Source organism: Mytilus galloprovincialis, chromosome 10 (assembly GCF_965363235.1).
Source record: "Mytilus galloprovincialis chromosome 10, xbMytGall1.hap1.1, whole genome shotgun sequence".
In the NCBI taxonomy this organism is placed as follows: domain Eukaryota; kingdom Metazoa; phylum Mollusca; class Bivalvia; order Mytilida; family Mytilidae; genus Mytilus; species Mytilus galloprovincialis.
This window is the reverse complement of record NC_134847.1, coordinates 6,853,682-6,873,731: the sequence shown is the minus strand read 5'-3', so window position 1 is coordinate 6,873,731 and position 20,050 is coordinate 6,853,682. Positions and strand designations below refer to the sequence as shown.

At 32.1% G+C, this 20,050-nt stretch overlaps 1 protein-coding gene across 4 annotated transcripts in view; it reads right to left on the bottom strand.

The window, feature by feature from the left end:
- LOC143049756 (beta-taxilin-like) overlaps window positions 1-20,050 on the bottom strand; it is a 28,707-nt gene that overhangs the window by 8,410 nt on the left and 247 nt on the right. Inside the window, exons 1-6 of one of the 4 annotated variants that reach the window (XM_076223471.1) lie at window positions 15,021-15,097; window positions 9,966-10,506; window positions 8,746-9,081; window positions 7,194-7,333; window positions 5,754-5,864; window positions 3,217-3,282 (exon numbers count right to left, since the gene is read on the bottom strand). In XM_076223471.1, coding sequence (XP_076079586.1) covers window positions 3,217-3,282; window positions 5,754-5,864; window positions 7,194-7,333; window positions 8,746-9,081; window positions 9,966-10,506; window positions 15,021-15,062 — 1,236 coding nt within the window. In that variant the 5' untranslated portion in view covers window positions 15,063-15,097. Of the gene's footprint in view, window positions 1-3,216; window positions 3,283-5,753; window positions 5,865-7,193; window positions 7,334-8,745; window positions 9,082-9,965; window positions 10,507-11,812; window positions 11,909-13,929; window positions 14,034-15,020; window positions 15,098-20,050 lie in introns of those variants that run through there. The other 3 variants (XM_076223469.1, XM_076223468.1, XM_076223472.1) reach the window with 3 other exon arrangements.

The window sequence follows — 20,050 nt, the reverse complement described above, 5'->3', positions numbered from 1 at the left end:
TTTGAATTAAGTTTTTTATCCTTCATTGAACTTTTGATGTCGTTCCTAATTTGTATTTGAAACTGATTTTTTTTCTAAGGGCTGGTACAGAAAATACTATTGTTCTGTGGGTGTTGGGGGTGGAAAAAAAGTGCTGTCCCTTTTGGAACAGCCCTAAAATATTTGCAGGGAAATGACATTTTAACATTCACAGAAGTGAAATGATGCCTCCAGCAGAATTATAAATGCAGAGCAAAAAACAACCAATTATTACGGCCAGGCCATATATATTTTTGTGGTTCAATTGAAATAGACAAAAGATTTTGAATAAACTCATTTGATGGGTAATCTTGCAAACTTTTTAATTTTTAATTATTAAAAGTCCTGAAACTGTAAACAGTGTGACAAACAAAACAAGAAAACTTTCTTATTGCAATAATTATCTCCCCTGAAACTGTAATGACTCCCTTTAATTAAATGGTTCATCAATTCCTTAAAATTGTAGGGTAATTTTGAAATTTTAATTCAGTCACAATCCTGAAAATATTGTGTTAACATCGTCTATATTAAAAGTACCAACATATTACTTTTACTAATGGAAGTCTGCAATTTGTTAAGTATATGGCCTAAGTAAATTCTGTTGTACATTTTGATTCAATAAGTTAGCAGACACTGATTCATTGGGGAACAAATTCTAATAAAATCATATGGGTAAGTCAGTGATCTTTTAATAGACATACTTGATGTTCTCTCTTGAACTGGTGAATTGTGCTAACAAAAAACGAAAAAAAATGAAGTCACCAGCTTCACAGACTACACGATATACATCGGACCGTCGGACAAATCCGGTGAATAATGGATCGGTCTGGTAAAATTTTGTTGAATTCCGGTCTGAATGTCCGGTGTTTTTTTTTTCATGGATTTTTCTAACATTCTAGCAAAATTGCCAAACGATCTCAAATTCATTTTCATCTTTATTATTCATCACAGCGATGTTTATTTTGTTCAACCGCTAGCTTTATGCCGAACATCGCCAATCAGTAATGTGTAAATCCGGGTAAAAACATATCTGACTGTCAAAAACAACAATGGATGCCATCATTGGCACAACCGGAAATGTAAATAAAACCAGATCAGATTCTTGGAACGGATAAGGGTAATTCCGGGTTTGCCGATTTAAATACAATAAACGAATAAAAATCCAAGCAGATCACAAAATTTAGCTATGAAATATAACCACAAGAATTGAAAACCAAAAGATATATGAAAAAGAAAGAAGAAACAGGAAATAATATTTTATACAGAAACTCTAAATTATGTTTAGTTCACAAACATTGTCAAAATCCAATAAAATGGGACATTACTCTTCACTGAAATGCATTCAAGCAATTGTGCACAACTTTCGTAACAATATTCCCTCTTGTTACATCATTTTGTTTTAATTTGTGCATTTTGGGGAGGAGTAGGGCACAACAAAGTCATATGTTTGTTGTTTTTAGTCGGATAATATACAATTAGATGTAAAAATTTTGTATATAATTAATCCTTTAATATTAGTCTCTCATAATTCTTAATAGAATGGCACTTGTATATGTTTTAGTATTTAAGCTAATGATATTTTACTGTTAGTTTTAATATACAATATGTTTTATAAATATTATCCAATATTTCATGTTATACGCAATGTTTTATATGTTTATTGGAATGTATAATGTTATACAAGTGGTGAGACTTATTATAAAAAAAATATTGAATATTGAATCTGTAAAAAAAATTGGTCTGGTAAAATTTCATTCGGTCTGGTAAAGCTAGGATGCTTACCAGACCGAATGTCCTGTAAAAATAAAATTCATTCGCGTAGTCTGGCTTCAGCCTGTGGTATATATTTTATTGTATAATTGTTCAGTTTCAGGCATTGAATTAGGGATATACTAATTAAAGGCTTGAAGCCCCTGATTTTGTATTTAATAAATAGCCAAGCTTGTGGCTGCAATGTCTAAAATTGATATGATGTGATCACAAGTCTTTCCTGTAAGGGCATACGATACAGTTACAGGGGAGGTTATGACGTTGCTAACGTAAAATGTTATTTTCGCGACGTCAAACTGTGACATATCGGGAAAAGATGCATTTTTCGACTGATTTTTATCATTTAAACTGTTTAATTTGAAAACGAGTTCAAAACAGCAATTTGTTTCATTTTGCAGGGAGATTATGTGACCCAAATTTTATAAAACTGTAAATAGAGGTTTTTTTTTAATTTTGATAAACATGCAGCAAAAAATGATGTATTTTCCTCAATTCATGAACATTTGATAAATATGAATTATTTCTGAATTAAAAATGCATATTTTTTTAGGATAGTTATAAAATACAGAAATTACGGATTATTTAACAAAAAACAATTTGTGTTTATCTTTTATAACAAAAAAGTTATGTCTTTCTTTCGAAAAAGAAACAAGTGAAACTGCGAGCTACTGCTCACTGATGATACCCCCGCCGCAAGTGGATAATATTAATAGTGTAAAAATATGCAAGTGTTCGGTAAACAGGAAGTTGTCAAGTGATGAATCTGAAAACGCATCACACGGTATAGCTGACTTATATAAATCCTGAAACCAAATTTCAGAAATCCTTGTATTGTAGTTCCTGAGAAAAATGTGACGAAAATTTTCAACTTGGCTATCATGTGTAAAATCATACAAGTGTTCGGTAAACAGGAAGTTGTCGAGTGATGAATCTGAAAACGCATCACACGGTATGGCTAACATATATAAATGTTGATACCAAATTACAGAAAGGGTGGATGTGTAGTTCCTGAGAAAAATGTGACGAAAGTTTCATGGGACGGACTGACTGACGGACTGATGGACGGACGGACTGATGGACGGACTGACGGACGGACTGACAGACAGAGGTAAAACAGTATACCCCCCTTTTTTAAAGTGGGGGTATAATTACGACCACAAATCTGAATTTTGAGCAAATATACAAAATTTCGACCTCATTTTACTCAAAAAGTAGCACATGAAGGTATATTTTTTAATACATATTTGAATCAATCAGGTAAAAAATAGCCTATATGCAAATTTTCACGAACTTGTAAATACAGAATCAAAACTGTATCGTATGCCCTTAAGACCTTTAGGTACATGTATATTTTTGGTTAACTAGTGTTGTCGGGTTGCTTTCCCCCAGCGCTTTTTACTATGTATCTTTAAAAGTATCAATATATACCTGGAATTTCCCTGATATTTCCTTTCTTTTTTCATCTTCTTCTCTGGCTCTTTGTAAACTTTCTTGCTGCCAAAATGAATTCAAATTATGCAATAATGTAGAAAAAAAATATTAATCACTATTTCAACATAAACATTGAAGATTTCCTCAACAGGCATATGAAACATACATGTTGACATTTAAATGTTTTTAATATCCTGCTTGAAAATTATATTTTGTTCTGCTATTTAGTTTTTGTACTAATCATTTCACCTACATATCTCTACTGTCTTTTTTTGGTAAGTAAGGTAAAATAATTCTCATGACTGACTGACTGACTTTGCTTATAGCTGACAGCAAAGGCTACAGAATCATAATTTATACTGATGGGGAAACAATTCAAAACAATACAATTTCCTAATTACACTGATGAAAAAATTATGTCCTTTACATCTTTAAACAAAATCTTTTGGAGGTGCACTGATTGACAATGACATTTAAATCTGGGAGAATAAACAAAACCAATTGGAGGTGAACTGATTGGCATAAATTAGTCTGGATTTTTAGTAGAAACTAGAACACACCCGTGATATCGCGGATCCATGACTGAACAAGAAGTAATTGTAACAGGATGCTGTTACGAAGTCTCCCAAACAAAGCTCCCATAACTCGCCATTCATATGGTCCCATGTTCATTTGATTTGATTTTTTTGTCCCATACAAGAATATATATGGCTTAAGAGTGGTGATCTCCACCATTTACAAGTATTCAAACAGGAGGGGGTTGTGATGACCCCCAGGGACTTTACCTACATTTGATTTGATTTGTTTTATTGTCCCCTTCAAGAATATATATAGTTTAGGGGTGGGGATGTTGACCATTTACATGTTTTCAAACAAGAGGGGGTAGGGTGACCCCCTCGGGACTTCCCTTTTATATCATTTCATTTGTTTTATTGTCCCCTACAAGAATATATATGGTTTAGGGGTGGGGTTCTGGATCGTTTACAAGTTTTCAAACAAAAGGGGATGGGGTGACCCCCCTCGGGACTTCCCTTTTATTTTATTTTCATTTGTTTTATTGTCCCCTACAAGAATATATATGGTTTAGGGGTGGGGATCTGGACTGTTTACAAGATACTAGCACATTTTCAAATTGAACGGGGTGGGGAGGACCCCCGGGGACTTCCCTTTAATTTCATTTGATTTGTTTAATCGTCCCATTCAAGAATATATGAGGTTTAGGGGTGGGAATCTGGACCGTTTACAAGATAAAAGCATATTCTGAAATTGAAGGGGGTGGGGATGACCCCCCGGGACTCTCCCTATATTTCATTTGATTTGTTTTATTGTTCTTTAATCATTTCTGAAGACTACATGTATCTATCACTTACAGTTTTCAAGTTATATTCATTTGAAAATTTTAGAAAATAAAATCCCATAGGGTTCTATAGTAAACCCCTCCCTTCTTTCTGCCCCCCAAAATACCTCTTAATAGACCCCAATGCACAAACGAAAGATCGATGACTCACCTAGACATATTAGTCTAACATTCTATGAAACCCTAAGTTAATCTGACCAGGGGTTTTTGAGAAACGCTGTGGACAAGTTCATTTTTAATGTGGCGGAAGAAAAAGAAAAAGAAAAAGAAAAAGAAGAAGAATAATAAAAATAAGAACTGAGCAAAAACAATAAGTCTCCAAACTTTGTTTGGGAGACTTAATTAAAGTATATAACTATGTGCAAGCCTTATTTTAATATTAGTATTGTGATCTGATAAAGTCATGCCTAAGATACACTGCTTTCAAATCTTTCTGTTTGAACCCGTCGAACTGGAACTTATCAATTATTGGTAATATTAATTATTTGGAAAACAAAAGGTCCTGGAATGGAGTATTTTTTAATCAACAGCATTGTCCTATATTAGTTATAAATAAAGTTGAATTCTTTGATTCACTGTTTTACGTTATGCCCGCTAACAAATTGAAAATTGTACCTATATGCCTTATTTTTAGTCCAGATTTGTAGTATTCGTATTGTTATCTTAGAAAGTCTTACTGATTAAAATACTACAATAGGTAACAATTTGACAATTTAGTAGTGTCAACCCTGTGATTATGACCTGTGTATATAACATATAAATCCTGAATACACCGTTTGGTGGTGCACCTGTCACATGCGAAACGTACAGATAAGGTAATAGGTAACAGGTGAATATACTATTGGTATCGGTATCGGACTCGACCCGGAACTTCTTAATTATTGGTAATATTAATTACGTGGAAAACAAAAGGGCCTGGAGTGGTGTAATTTTTAATCTACACCTTTGTACTATATTAGTTATATATGAAGTTGAATTCTTTGATTTGTCGTTTTTACGTGATGACGGCTGACAAATGGGACCTCGTCATTTTAGTATTATAGATATGGCTTTGAATAAGCCTTCAGTAACTGCAAAACTCTTTGATCAATTCTTCTTGTGTTCTTTCATTGTTTTTTGTAATTAATATCAATAAGTGAAGCCCTCTCCAACTGAAGTTTATTGTTGCACTACTTACTCTAATAACTTGGTTGTGTTTCTGTAACTCTCTACACAACCCCTCCAGTTTACTTTTAGCCATTACTGCTTTTGTGTGTTCAGTTTGTAACTGATCCTTTTCTCTTGTTGTCTAAAAATATATATGTATATTGAATATTAAAAATATAAAATACCCTGTATTATTTTTGACAAAGATAGTGTTAAAATAGATTTGACACATATTTGACATGTCTGATGCATTTGCTACAGTGGTTTAAATCGCAACCTTTATCATATAAATACAGTCAAAACTGTATAAAGTAGTTACTCCTAGGAAATATTTAAAATGAGGTTCCCAAGATTTCAAATTCCGACAATGTTTAATCATGGCAAATTGTTTAGGAGTTTTCACTTGGTAGAGTTATCTTTTTTGGGTAAGTGAAATAAAAAAAAAAACAAAAGAGCTGTCAGAGTGACAGCAAACCAGTTTTCCTGCAGAGGTCGAACCCTGAACAGATGAGCAAGTATGGACACCACATTTCAGCTTAAAACAGCTATTAATTTGGATTGTGATTGAATATTTGACACATCACTGGTTTGTGACACAAACTGAATGTGGTCAAAGAACTGAAAAATTTGAAATCGGACATTTACCTATTATGGTCCAATATCCAAAATCTTAAGTACATTGTTAGAATCAGCATATTAAAGAACCCCAGGAGTTCACTTCATAAAAAACAAGTGAAACTGTGAGCTACTGCTTACTGATGATACCCCTGCCACAAGCGGATAATTCTAATAGTGTAAAAATATTTAAGTGTTCAGTAAACAGGAAGTTGTTGAGTAATGAATCTGAAAACGCATCATACGGTATAAAAGCTGACTTTAAACCCTGCAACCAAATTTCAGAAATCTTTTTATTGTAGTTCCATAGAAAAATGTGACGAAAATTTTCAACTAGGCTATCATGTTTAAAATCATAAAAGTGTTTGGTAAACAGGAAGTTGTCGAGTGATGAATCTGAAAAAGCATCACACGGTATAGCACTTATATAAACCATGAAACCAAATTTCAGAAATCCTGGTATTGTAGTTCCTGAGAAAAATGTGACGAAAAATATTCATATGACAGACGGACTGACGGATGGATGGACAGACAGAGGTAAAACAGTATACCCCCTTTTTCAAAGCAGGGGTATAAATATATATATAGCAATAAGAAAATTAGTTTATAAAAAATAGCAAACAATAAAAGAGAGAATGGAAATGGGGAATGTGTGAAAGAGACAACAACCCGACCAAAGTGCAGAAAACAGCTGAATGCCAACAATCATGACAATAGGTCTTTATCACAGCGAGAAAATCCCACACCTGGAGGCATGGTTCAGCTGGCCTCTTTCTGTCTGTACTAATTTTCGGAATGTTATACATATATTGTTTTTAAAATGACATTAATCTGTATATACTAAATGTATACTCACCACACTAAGTTTACGCTGCATTTGTTTGACTGTAGAATTTACAGTTCTGTGTTCCTCATGGAGATCAGCATACTTTTTACACAAGGCAGCTAATTTTTCTTCCGTTGTTTGTAGGCTGTTCAAAGCTCTCAAAATATGATCTACAGAAAAAATAAAATTCCCTAGTTTTGAATCGTAATCTAGCTCTCAGAATGTGATCTATTTATTAACATATGTTGATTCCTAAAATATAATTACCTATCTCTCAGAATACAGAAAAACATACATTTTCCAAAGTTCTCAATCTTGTCCTTTTATAGATTTTTTTGTCACTGCTATACCTGTCAATATGATAAGTAACTTTCAAAAACCTTCATATTCTATTCAGCTTGGTTAGATTAAGACACCGACGGCCACAAATTTTGCACATCCAGCTGCGCTTTCGGTTGAAGAAAGAACTGCGTAAAAACCAAGTTCTCTATTTTTAAAACTTTTAAAACAAGCCGGGCAAGGAAAATTATGTGGGTGTTGATTAATTACAAAACCGACTTTTCTTTAATCTTTTTTCAGGTGTTGCTGAAAGATTCAAGATGATTGTGCAATCACATCAATAATTTGTTATTCTGATAATGCTAAAGAAGCTTATACATTTAATGGAGAAGTGCCAGAGTCAAAACGCACCAGTGATTTGTTTTGAAACATAATATGAAGTGGATCTATAAAAACACATGCTAGTCTGTTTCTGTTCTAAAATAAACAAGCGACTTTGAAGATACTAAATTACAGATCATTAAATTATAACAATACACAAAAGTAATGCAATAAACTGTTAGATATTACGTCAATCAATCCTTCTGGAGGCAAGTGGTTTATAATCTGTTTAACTTACAATCCTGATATATACTAGTGCACATGCACTCTTGCTTTCATCAGTGAAGTTCAAGGACACCAAGATAACACAATTTTCTTTTTTATACAATCAACAAGATAAAAGTTTGAGTTATTAAAAAAAATGTTATTAACAAACTTAATACTTTTTTTAACACCTATTTCTGAACTTAGTTACCCCAGGTCTAAAAATATCAAAATAAGATTCAACTATGAAATTTATTAAAAAAAAATATATAGCAAACCCCAAAAAATTTTGCTTCCCAATTTACTCTTTTTTAACCATTTCCCAAAATTTCTGGAATTGAATTTCAAACTATAACATTGAAGTAACAGACAGATCTGTCTTTACATCACAGAGGAAAAATGCATTATTCTTCTCACATGGAATCTTATCAGATATCTTTCTAATGTTTACTTGTTATGCTGCTGAAATTTTGACAGATGGTGTCCTTGACCTTCAATGAAAACATATTGATCAATGATGTTCAATACTCTGAACATTTGGAAATATTTTTGTCTCATAATTTACATTTAAAAAAAGCCAGGTTGTGTAATCTTCATTCTAGACAGGGTTCACTGAATGATAAAATTTCTATGTATCAAAGAGAATTAAATAACAAGAATATGTGATAGTAAAAGTGTTAGTCCTTGAAATCTTAAAATTTAATTCCATGACATTTACCATTTTTACCTATAGTTTTATCCTCTTTCTTTTTACTTTTTTTGTCAATTTTTGTTCGGTCTTTGGAGTCAGTGTCCTCTTTTTTCTTATTTTTATCTTCGGATGGATCAGTTTTCTCCCCATTTATTTTCAGATCTCTACTCAATGCCTCCTCTAACCCTTCAGACCCAGTACTGGCATGCATGGACCCATTCTGACTGTCAGGAGATCCATCTCTCTCAGCAGGGTCTGGGGCTGTCATCTGTTGGACCAGGGAAGAGAGTGCACTCTCACTCAAACCGGAGATCTCTGAGTTCACACCTTGTTCTTGATTTAATTGTTCTGTGGCAAAATTTTCTATGAATAGAGAGAAAAGTAACTTGTCATGCTTGTATACATATAAAGCACATTGTATAATTACATTCACAAATTGGAAAAGGTCTATTTATTGTTAAAAACAGATACATTCCCCCTCCCCACACACACTACAGTGTACACTAACTTTTGAAACGTAAATATCCACTGTCAAAATTAAACTTGACCTGTATATTACATATTTTATGATATCATACTCAGTCTTCACGCCGAGTGGCAGCCCAGGCAGCCCAGGCTGGTAAAATTGCTCTCGGCCTGTAAAAATTAGACCTACAGGCCAACAGAATCTAACAAAAAAATTTTAAAAATTGAGCTGCGGGCCTGTAGATTTAGCAGTTCAGCATGAAGACTGCATACTTATGGTTCTACAAGAGCTATTCTGTCAATAAATAAAATGACAATGAGCAATTCTGTTATATACATTTTGATGGAATGCTATACTCAGTTATACATGTAACAATCTATAATGGTGTTGTTCAGATATTGTCGCTGGTTCATGTCTGCTTTTTGTTTTTTGTAAATGGTATTGTTATAAATAAGGTTATTTGTTTCCTCGTTTCAATTATTTTACCTTTTTTTTTTCATATGTGAGCATTATATACATGATATAGCTGACTATTCAGTATTGGGTGTTCTCATTGTTCATGTTGTTGAAGGCCATTCATCATCAGTGACCTATAATTGCTAAGTTTGAACTCTGGTGGATAGTTGTCACATAAGCAATCATACCACATCTCCAGTCCTTTTTTTTTCATGAATATTGTATTGGAAAGATTTTTTTTTTGCTTTCCATTACAAATACCTAATGAATCCTGGACCATATATGGCCTCTATGCACTCAAAAAGGAATTCATACATGAACCTACCAACTTTCTCCATGACTTCAATTATACGTAAATCCTCTGCAATAAGCTGATGATAATAATCAAAACTTTGAAGTTCTCCGACAGGAAATGATTGTTTTTGTTCTACCTCTTTTAAATCCTCAACGTCAATTAACGATTCCTCTTCACACTTGCTATCACTATCACAAGCAAAGCTATCTTGCTGATACACAGTCACAGAATCTTTCAGTGGATATTTTAATACAGATTTAACATCCACAGCAGAAAGAGTCACGGGCTCAACGAAACAATCTAAATCTGAAAGATCCTCTGACAGTACTTCTTCTCCTAACCAAGCAACTGATTGATTTGATGCAGAGAAAGTGTCTGGGGATTGGTCTGTGTCTACAGTGGCAAGATCTGGAATTTGTTCACAAGGAGTTGAAATCTGAACTTGATGCTCAAAACCTGACGAAAGTTCTGATTTTACTTCCTTCTTTGAAAAAGATTCGTTAACTGGTTGTGCTATCTGAACAAGTTTTGGTTCAGCTACAGGCTTTATCTCTTCTCTTTCGTCTGGATGCTGAAAAAAGAAAAGCAGAATTATTGACTGAAGTCCAAAGACAACATTATTTTGTCTACATGTAGATCTATGCTATAAATCACAATTTGATTTTACTACTAGCATGACTATACATACTGGTAGCTAGTTTTGTATATATATAACTAATGGTGTAAGCTAGCGCTGTTCCCCATGCTACCGGTCTAATTGAAAAGTTGAGATGAAGAACAGCATTAAAAGCACATTTTTTTCACTTTTGCAGGTATTAAGTATGTAAGGCATGTGTACATGTGTAGGGATGTTGTGTCATGAGTGAATACTCAGTGATATTATCTTTCTAAACTTTCATCCATGCTACATGTATTATCACTATTATCTTTCAATATTGTAACATTTATTTACTACTCATTCTTAAATTATGGACTTTTGTTGTGTGTTTACCGAAATACTTGTTAATAGTTTACAATTGCTTAAATTGTCAGCTTAAAATTTTGATTGATTTTTGGTGTTTAATGCCACTTTCAGCACCTTTGGCTACATGTACATTGTGATGGCCAGAATTTATTGGAGGAGGGAGGAGGAAGCTAAAGTGCCCAAATAACACCAATCTTTAGCAACAAAATTGGTGATACTTATCAATTAAGATCAAAGGCACCTGCCATGTGTATTGACAGGCTAGTGTGATACAGTACACGATCTACGTTGACCTCTCTACAACCGACCTCCTTCTAGTCTCTATATATATATGAATCAACAAATAAGTTTAGTAGGTAGTTTAAGGCCACTACTGACCATTGTCTAGTCATGCTAGTTGAAGAAAGAACAGTAACAATGTAAAACAATTCTGTCAACAGGTATATAGATCTATAATTTATATTGAAACATTCATCTTAACTTTAGTCAACAAATTTCCTATTAGTCATCATATATAGCACTGAGAAATTACAGCAGCAAATTAAATTATATTTCTCCAAAAATACATGCAATTAATTAGTAACTGATTAGAACCATTTTACTGCACAGTATGTAAAGAATTGTACTACATTCTGATGTAGCTGTGTAAAGGATTGAAGGTATTAAAGTCTATGTATATCAAACAGAAATATACAAGACGTCTTATATCACATCACGCAATATAAATCAACAGACACACTAGTATAGCATTCCATCATGACAACCTGGCTACCCTCCAATCTTCTACAAATACATTTCTTATATTATATTTCTTAATTAATTTCTTATCATGTTTACAATAAAATTCAATTTCCCCAAAAAATTAGAAAAAAAGATCAAAGAGGCAAGAAAATTGGCTAGAATCTGAACATACCTGTTTAATTTTTCTTGATTTTCCACGAAGAAAACATGAAGAGAGAGTTCTAAAAGTTGAGCGGAACCAGGAGAATGCCATACTATGTCATCTTCCTGGTATCAATTGTTAAGTCAATTTGGGGCTCAAGAAAGGGAGAGTCAAGAGGTAATACAGGTGCATGTAATTCCACACATTGGAGATAACATCTTAGTATTCCCAAGAATTTACATAAAAACATGTAGAATGTCTTATGGTTGTATTGTTACAATTGCTTTTAACTATAAATATTACTAAATGTAGGAAATTATGCAAATTGGACAGGACATCACCACTGCCTATTTGACAAAATAACTAGAACTGTGCATTTCTTTTCTAATTTATAATTTAAGTTACATAAACAAGAATTGATAATTAAAGTACAGTCAACTGGATTTAAGAGTTTGATCTAGAGCAAAGTTAGCAGTCTATAGTCTATACAGTTTATATCTCATAGAATTATATGAAAGGGTCATAAATAAGAATCACTGAACACCAGGCCTCCAAGACTGGCAAGAGCAATTTTTAATCTCTTTGTATTTACTGTGTACATTGTATACTATACTGTACAATGTTTCATCTTCTTTGAATGTTTAATAGTAACTACATGTATGTCTATCTATGAGGAAACTTGTCTGGCTGCAAAAAAAACACAGGAAATAATTACATGTGCTTTATGTACCATGAATGTACACTGAACAATAGAACACTAACCCTTGGTACTAGTACATGTATAACATACTTTCTAACTAAGATAATCCAAGTTCTGGACTCAAAGTGAATCAAGCTTTATTCCCTATTTTCTAAACTAGTGATTTTATAATTTCATGAATTCTATTTAACATGTTTAATAAGTCCAGTTACTATTAGTTGTTTAAAAATATATTGAAATAGTAATTTGTCAAGTTCATAGATTGTTCACTTATTTTTATCAAACAAACAAAAAAATCATGAACAGAGGCAAAGAAGATTATGTCAATTTTTAAAACTTGGACTAGCTATACAGCAAAGCCAAAAGTGTTCAGCTGATTCAATCCCAGTTTTGTTTTATGAACCTACATTAAAACAGAACCCCCTGACTGCTTCCTCAATGTTAGATAGTAATTATAGGTGCAGACAGCCCCAATATTGAGGATGATCATGGTGATAAGTTTCTATAATTATCAACAAGATCATCACAGCTGGAGAAATATACATCTGGTAAGAAATGGTACACCTCTAATCATTCCTATCTGATTGATGCTAATTTGAAAATGATAGTCCCACATTGAGATCTTTGATAAGATTACATGATCAATATATTGTATCCTTGGGCCCCAGTGATCAGGAATAAAAAAATGTTAAGACTCATGATCTAGGAGCTTTTAGTTGAAAGTCCCTTAATTATAATTAATGTGCATACATGTACATAAAAATAAAACTGTACAGTTTTGATGATGGAATTTAACTGTATACATGTATATATTTTTTGTATATTCTTTATAATTATTTAATTCTAATTTGTATGTACATATATATTTTTTTTTTATTTAATTAGTACCTTTTTAACTTATACCAGTTGTAGGTTCTACATTATACATGTGCATTCAGTGATTACATTGTTGACTTTTCTCAATTAAAAGATCAATTCATCTTGGGTAAGTGTTATCAATTAATATATAAAAAAAAACCAACATCATCTAAAGTTATTACAATAAATGCCTATATGGTCTCTCAAAAGTATTTTCCTGCAATTTCTAATTTTTAATCTGACAACTCTTGATTGGTTGTGATTGATGTTTCAATCTTTGAATAATTGGACCAGGACAGCATGGATTTCTTTTGATCAATTACAGCCGAGAGTAATTGAAACATTATTCTATTAACCACTGCTACACCATAAACTTGTACACAATTAAGAAAGACTTATTGAAACCTTTATGAAATTTCTAGCGAAAATTAATTTTCAGCCATGCTACATTTACATACATGTTCAAATAGAACCAAAACAATAACAACTTAAGTCTGTTAACATTACATATATATGTTGTTTTCTAGTAGAAAACAACATATATATGTAATGTTAACAGACTTATGTATTAAGAATAAGAAGTACATACTTTGTTGGGATGTTTTGTATCTCCATTATTGTTGCTAGTTAAAGAATTCCCCATTTCATTCCGAAAAAACAAAATTCTGACCAATTAATTAGAACTGGCCACTGATTATTACTTCTTTTTTACATCTTATCAAATGGAGGCCAGAGAGCAATAGAAAACCCACTGGCATCTATCTAAATGATATCTGACAAATAACATTTATTATGTACATGATGTATTTCTTTGTTTATGAAATTAACATCTTGGAACTGTTGGCAAAGACTGTGTGTGTATGGTAACAACATCTGTCTCATGCTGAAGTCTACCTGCTAAAGTTATGTAATTCATATTTAAATTCTACTTCTTTTAGAAACATCTTGAAATGATTTATGTTTTTTTATCCCAAAATAAATCCATGAGATCTCTTCAACAGGAGGCAATGTTCTACAATGTTCTACATGTAGTGTAACTGGCCATTTTGCAATTAATTTCATTTCTTTATGTATAATATATGAACAATATCTTGAAATGACTTGTTCCTTTTTTCAATCCCAAAACAAACCCATTGTGTGGAATTGGGCTGTTGGCAGCTGCCCACTTTAATAGAGGGCAGATCAAACATGGTGGTGGTGGTTAGGGGGGATGTATATATTTAAATAACATTTACAAGTTACCCTCCTCAATATGAACACTGGAAATTTAGTATCTTTCTCTTTTATCAAAACTGTCCTTTCAAAAGCCCAAAAACTTCTAATCAGTTCAATTAATAGGTTGAGTAACTGGAATCACACATACACAATGTATACATTTACCAGTTTATTTTAATTTGGGCCAAGTGCATGTGTAGAATTAACTTACAATTTACATACCGGTACATGTATTTTACCCCAAAGAAAATGATATACATGTACATGTATATAGTGGTCATTTCAGAGGTTCAATTTACAAATATATCATTATATACATACAACATGGTTCACTCATGGATGGGTGGGTTTGGGATAATAAATACATCAATTTGTTTTCACTTCAATTTATTTACTGAATGTGTCAAACATAGAAACAATTTTTACAATGGGGAGATGTGGAAAAAAATATGTGAGAAATCTTACTTCACCACAATTTGCTAGGAGAACACCAACAACACCACCCATACCATCCTTGAGCAGATATAGAGATACACTGCAGATACGTCAATCACCAGATGAGACTAGACTCTCACATGCCTCTAATTACTGTCAGATGCTCTTCATTAATTACACGAGGGTCAGAGAAGGAGGGGTATTGGATTTTTATTGATTAAAAACTATTGAGCTTTCGAAATTAAGATTGTTTGAAGTTGGAACTTAAATTGAGAATGGAAATGTTGTCTTGATTTGCATACACATATATTCATTTATTTATTCATGTATCTCATATTTTCTGGATGTATTTTCCAACTATCATGACTATCAACCCCTTCTTTCAATAAGTTTTCCTTCTTTCTAGTATAAATATAAATTCATGCTCTTTCAGTTTTAAAATAAGATAGAATTAAACTGCACTTTGACATCATGATCACAAAAATATATTGATTTGAGGAGGGAGGACAGCTTTAAAATGCTGTGTAAAAAACTTGTCAGATCATGAGGAATGATTTTAGGGGCATTTCATCAATTTTGAAATTTCCAAAAAGAACAATTTTGTTGATGTTGTGATACTATATCAAGTCAGTGTACATACTCTTTTGAATGAATTGAAATTATAGCAACTTTTCACATAGAAATATGTATTGACAATCTACTACATTTGTATTAGGCCACGTTTTTTTAATTTGTTGGTTTACGGATTTTCTCCATGAAAAAGTCGGGTCGGTCAGTCGGGAAAAAAAAGAAAAAAAATCTTTCAGGACAGAAACCTGATATGCAAAATAAATATAGATTTCACCTTTCTAATAATATGTTTGACCTACTATTTTGTCATTCTTAAATTTTAGTTTGATGAAATATTATTGCTCAGCTGTAAACATCGAATGGAATTGTCTAATAATTTCCTGTAAAAAGGGGGGTACACGGTCAAAGACGAAATTAAATTGTCATTTCACAAACAAGAACAACAGATGAACGTCCGAAGCTCTTTATCAAAACTTGGTGAATAATAATAAAAGCACTATAAATGATAAAAATAAAATGTAAAAACATCGTACCAAAATAAGTTTCAACACACGTGTCAAAAACGTAATAGACTTGTCCACTGGTAAAACGATAATATCAGGTTAAATAATCTGTTGTCATGCATTCCGTTTTTTTTTTTATCCAAATGGAAGATATTTTTTATTATCTATGAAACAAGAAAATATGAAATGATTTGTTAAAATTCAGTACTTTAACTTGATGTCTTGAACTTCCACCTGTCCACATTTGCACAAGTCTATTTCTATGAGAACATGAATATTACAGACTGGTGACAAATAAGGGAAACCAACTTATTGTGTAATTGGTTTTAAACACAGGTTTCGTTCTGCAAAATTATTTGCGCAAACGACTTTTCAAGGTCATTGATAATTGATTTGTCTATTTTTTGAAACGTTAACTGGAAGTGTCATTTTTTCACAACAGAAATTGTCATCACTTCTGTTAGTGGTTTATGCATTTCATTTCATAAAAAAAAGGTTATTTTAATTATTTTTCAGGGTTAATGCATTTGTTAGGGCCAGGGAGAATAAAAAAAGCCTGAAAAGTCAATTTTAGTTTTATTCTGGAAATCGGCAAAATCGGGTCGGCGGATCCGTAAACCATCAAATTAAAAAATCCTGGCCTTATCATGATTTATATCAAATGTTAACTATATTTTTTGCTTTTTTATATGAGTAAATTTAATCATAAAAAAGAAGCTGCAAAATATGTCCTATATAATGTAAGCAATTTTTATTTGATCTGTAAAAATATACCACATTTTTTTTTAAATATTTCAAAAATTCTTCAGTAGGTAGAAATTGCCTTAAAGTTGGTCAATAGCCAATAAAGGAGAAAAAAACCATCAATTTTGACAATTTTTCATCCTATTTCCTGACCTGGAAGACCAAGGAATGCTGATAGATCTATATATTAATCTGTAGTGGACCCCAGTGACTAAATTTACCACAGTTCTTTGGTCAGCGTGAAATTGATCTGGCCATGGTCGGTCTAATATCAAAAGAAGGTCATTTGGACCCAATATACATGTATGAAATTTAGATTTTTTTCTGATTTTTTAATTTAACACTAATTAGGACCTACACAAATGTACAACTGAAAGTAGCCATTTCCTATGTGTATTTTAATAATAAACATGAGCAATAGTTATATGCCTGCTGGTTTGCACTACTTGTGGAAGTTTTAGGCCCCTGCACCTCGCGTGTCATACATTAAAAAGAAGCCTACACCTCCAAAAACCACAGTTTTATCTGATTTCAATTTTTCATACAAGTTTGTTCTCATCATTGCTTATCAGAATGAGCACTAAAACTGAGAAATATGACAATAGTGTAAGAATGATGTAACATGCATTCACTTTGAAATAAATGTTTTCAAGTTTACCTAAAAAAAATATGGGGAGGGTAAGGGTTACGATTGCTGACTTCAGGCAATTTGGCTTTTTCTCCCCATTCACAGTGCTATATCATGTATATATTAATAAATGTAAACAAATGTTACGTATATAGTTTCTACTATGAACATGAGGAAAATGATATTTAACCTTGCATTAGATATACTACCTCAACAGAATAGCTGATTCCAAACTATAACCGACAAAGACTGATTTTGTCCAAAATATAAAAAGTTGAGAAAGAAAATACATGTTAACCCTTTCAACGCTATACACAGCATATGCCGTGATGATGTGCGCCATCCTTCCTGGATAAGTTTTACTCAGTATTTTGAGTTCATTTCCAGTATAATACAGATATACAGATACAGATCCACCACTGCTATTCGCGGCATATGCCACGATGACAATATTAATGTATTTTTCATCACGACCCTTAAACCATTCGGTTTTGGTTCAGGTCCTCGTTAATTTTTCCTCGTATAAATCGAGGATATACAAGGTCTCATATGCACTTGAAATCCCAGCAATATTTATAGTAAAATCATTCAGTAGAGGGAAAACTGAAAGAAAATAATCACAAATATTTTGACAAATGCAAATGGCGAAAATCCGAAACGAAGCTGTAAATATGTAAATATTTCAGCATTTCTATTGCGAAACTGACAATGAGGATAAGTTAAAAGGTTTCTTGTTATCTCAATGTGTTTATTACATTTAATTCGTGTGTGAAATATAATTTAAACGATCATTACGAGACGTAGAAAATGGAGGGAAAACAGAGGTTGACAGTCTGAAAATTTTGAGGACAGAGCCACTTATTTGTGCCACTATTACATAATAAGTTGTGTTACGTGTATAGCGCTACAGAATTGAGCAACTGGGAATTCTTTATTATATTGCACATAAATTAAAACAACAAAATAATTGAAGACATAAAGTAGTTTTATTCATGTTATTCAGAATTCATCACAAATGTAATAAATTACACCTTTTACCTGTTTAAAATTACCTGAAAATGCAGGTTACTTGAAAAAAAATTTACTGAAGTAATTGCCTAACATTACATGTACAGTTCATGCTCTTCTGAGCATTTTTCATGCAATAACTTTCTCTGTATCTCTAACAATAAAAAAGATACAGCAGTCAGAAAAGGAATATACTGTTCTAATGAATGAACACAAAAAAAATGCAGCAGTCATTTTTCTTCTTTTTATGTAGCATTGAAAGGGTTAAATGTTAGTTACTTGTATATGAATATTAAGAGTGAATGCTGTGTTATGCGGTGATTCACCAACATCATTTATATTGATTCTTAAACCCCAACTCTTCCAATTTCTAATAAAACTCAGCCTCCTTTCCATCATTTCACACTTCAAATAATACAGTGTAAAAATCCATCAGAAATTGAGAAAAATCAGGTGAATAAGAGAATTTCACAACATATTCTTTCACTTTTTTTTTTTATAGAAATACAATGTAATCCTCCTTTTTGAAAGATGTCTTGATGTTGATAGTATGTTGGTAGATCCAGAAAATGTAGACTTAACTTATATATATTATGCAGTTTGTTAATATTATTGCATTTTTAAACAGCAGGACAGACCTGATTGCCTACAAATGTACAAGTACCTGGCGGAGGTTACTTTTTACCTGTTTTAATTAAGTGTGCATGCATTTTCAGTTTGCAATAAAAACTAACGGTCATCATAGGAGAAAAGCCGAAACTTCTGTATGAAAACTCAAAATAAAACTATTGATCTATTTCTGTAATTTTTTAACTTAGTCATGATACAATATATTTGATTTGATTTGATTTGAGTTTTCCTTTCCTTTCTTGATTTATCATTAATGATAGTTTTTTTATTTTTTACTTAAAAATAAATCCTTAATTTTAACATTTACTTACTTTAATACTACATGTACTAAACGAAAATACTCACTGCATATTTTTTTTTATTATCATATCAATATTTAACACCATTATATGATGATGTAATCTTCTTAACATGTAAAGGCCCCTAAGCATGGGAGGTTCTACATGTTCAATGCAAGTAAATGTGTACTAACTTCTTGTTATAAAATTTACCTCTATTATACATTTATATGGGCACTACAAATCAAAATTTTAAAACAATTTAAATTTATGTTGTGTAAAATATATTGTGAAAATCCTTGAATGGTATTTTATGTGGATGAGGAATATAATGAGTTACTGTACATGTATTTGACATGATGCACACAACTTAAAGGTCAAATCAAAATGTGGTGTTACATTTCACATTTGCAATGCATTTCTCACAAATATATGGATGAATGACTGTAAACAAACATAAGGGCCAATTGTAAGCATTTTTAAACATGCAATAAACAAAGTTTTAACATGTCCATGCATGAATGAATACCCACAATCTTTCTTTCACTAAATTGGGCTGAAATAATCATTTTGAAAGCTTCAAGATTTTTTTCATGATTATTGTTAAGAAAATGTTTAATTGTGTTCTGTAAATTAATTATATGTATTTCTTTATTGCTTCAGGGATCAAAGTTCCAAATTTATTACTTCTCAGATCAA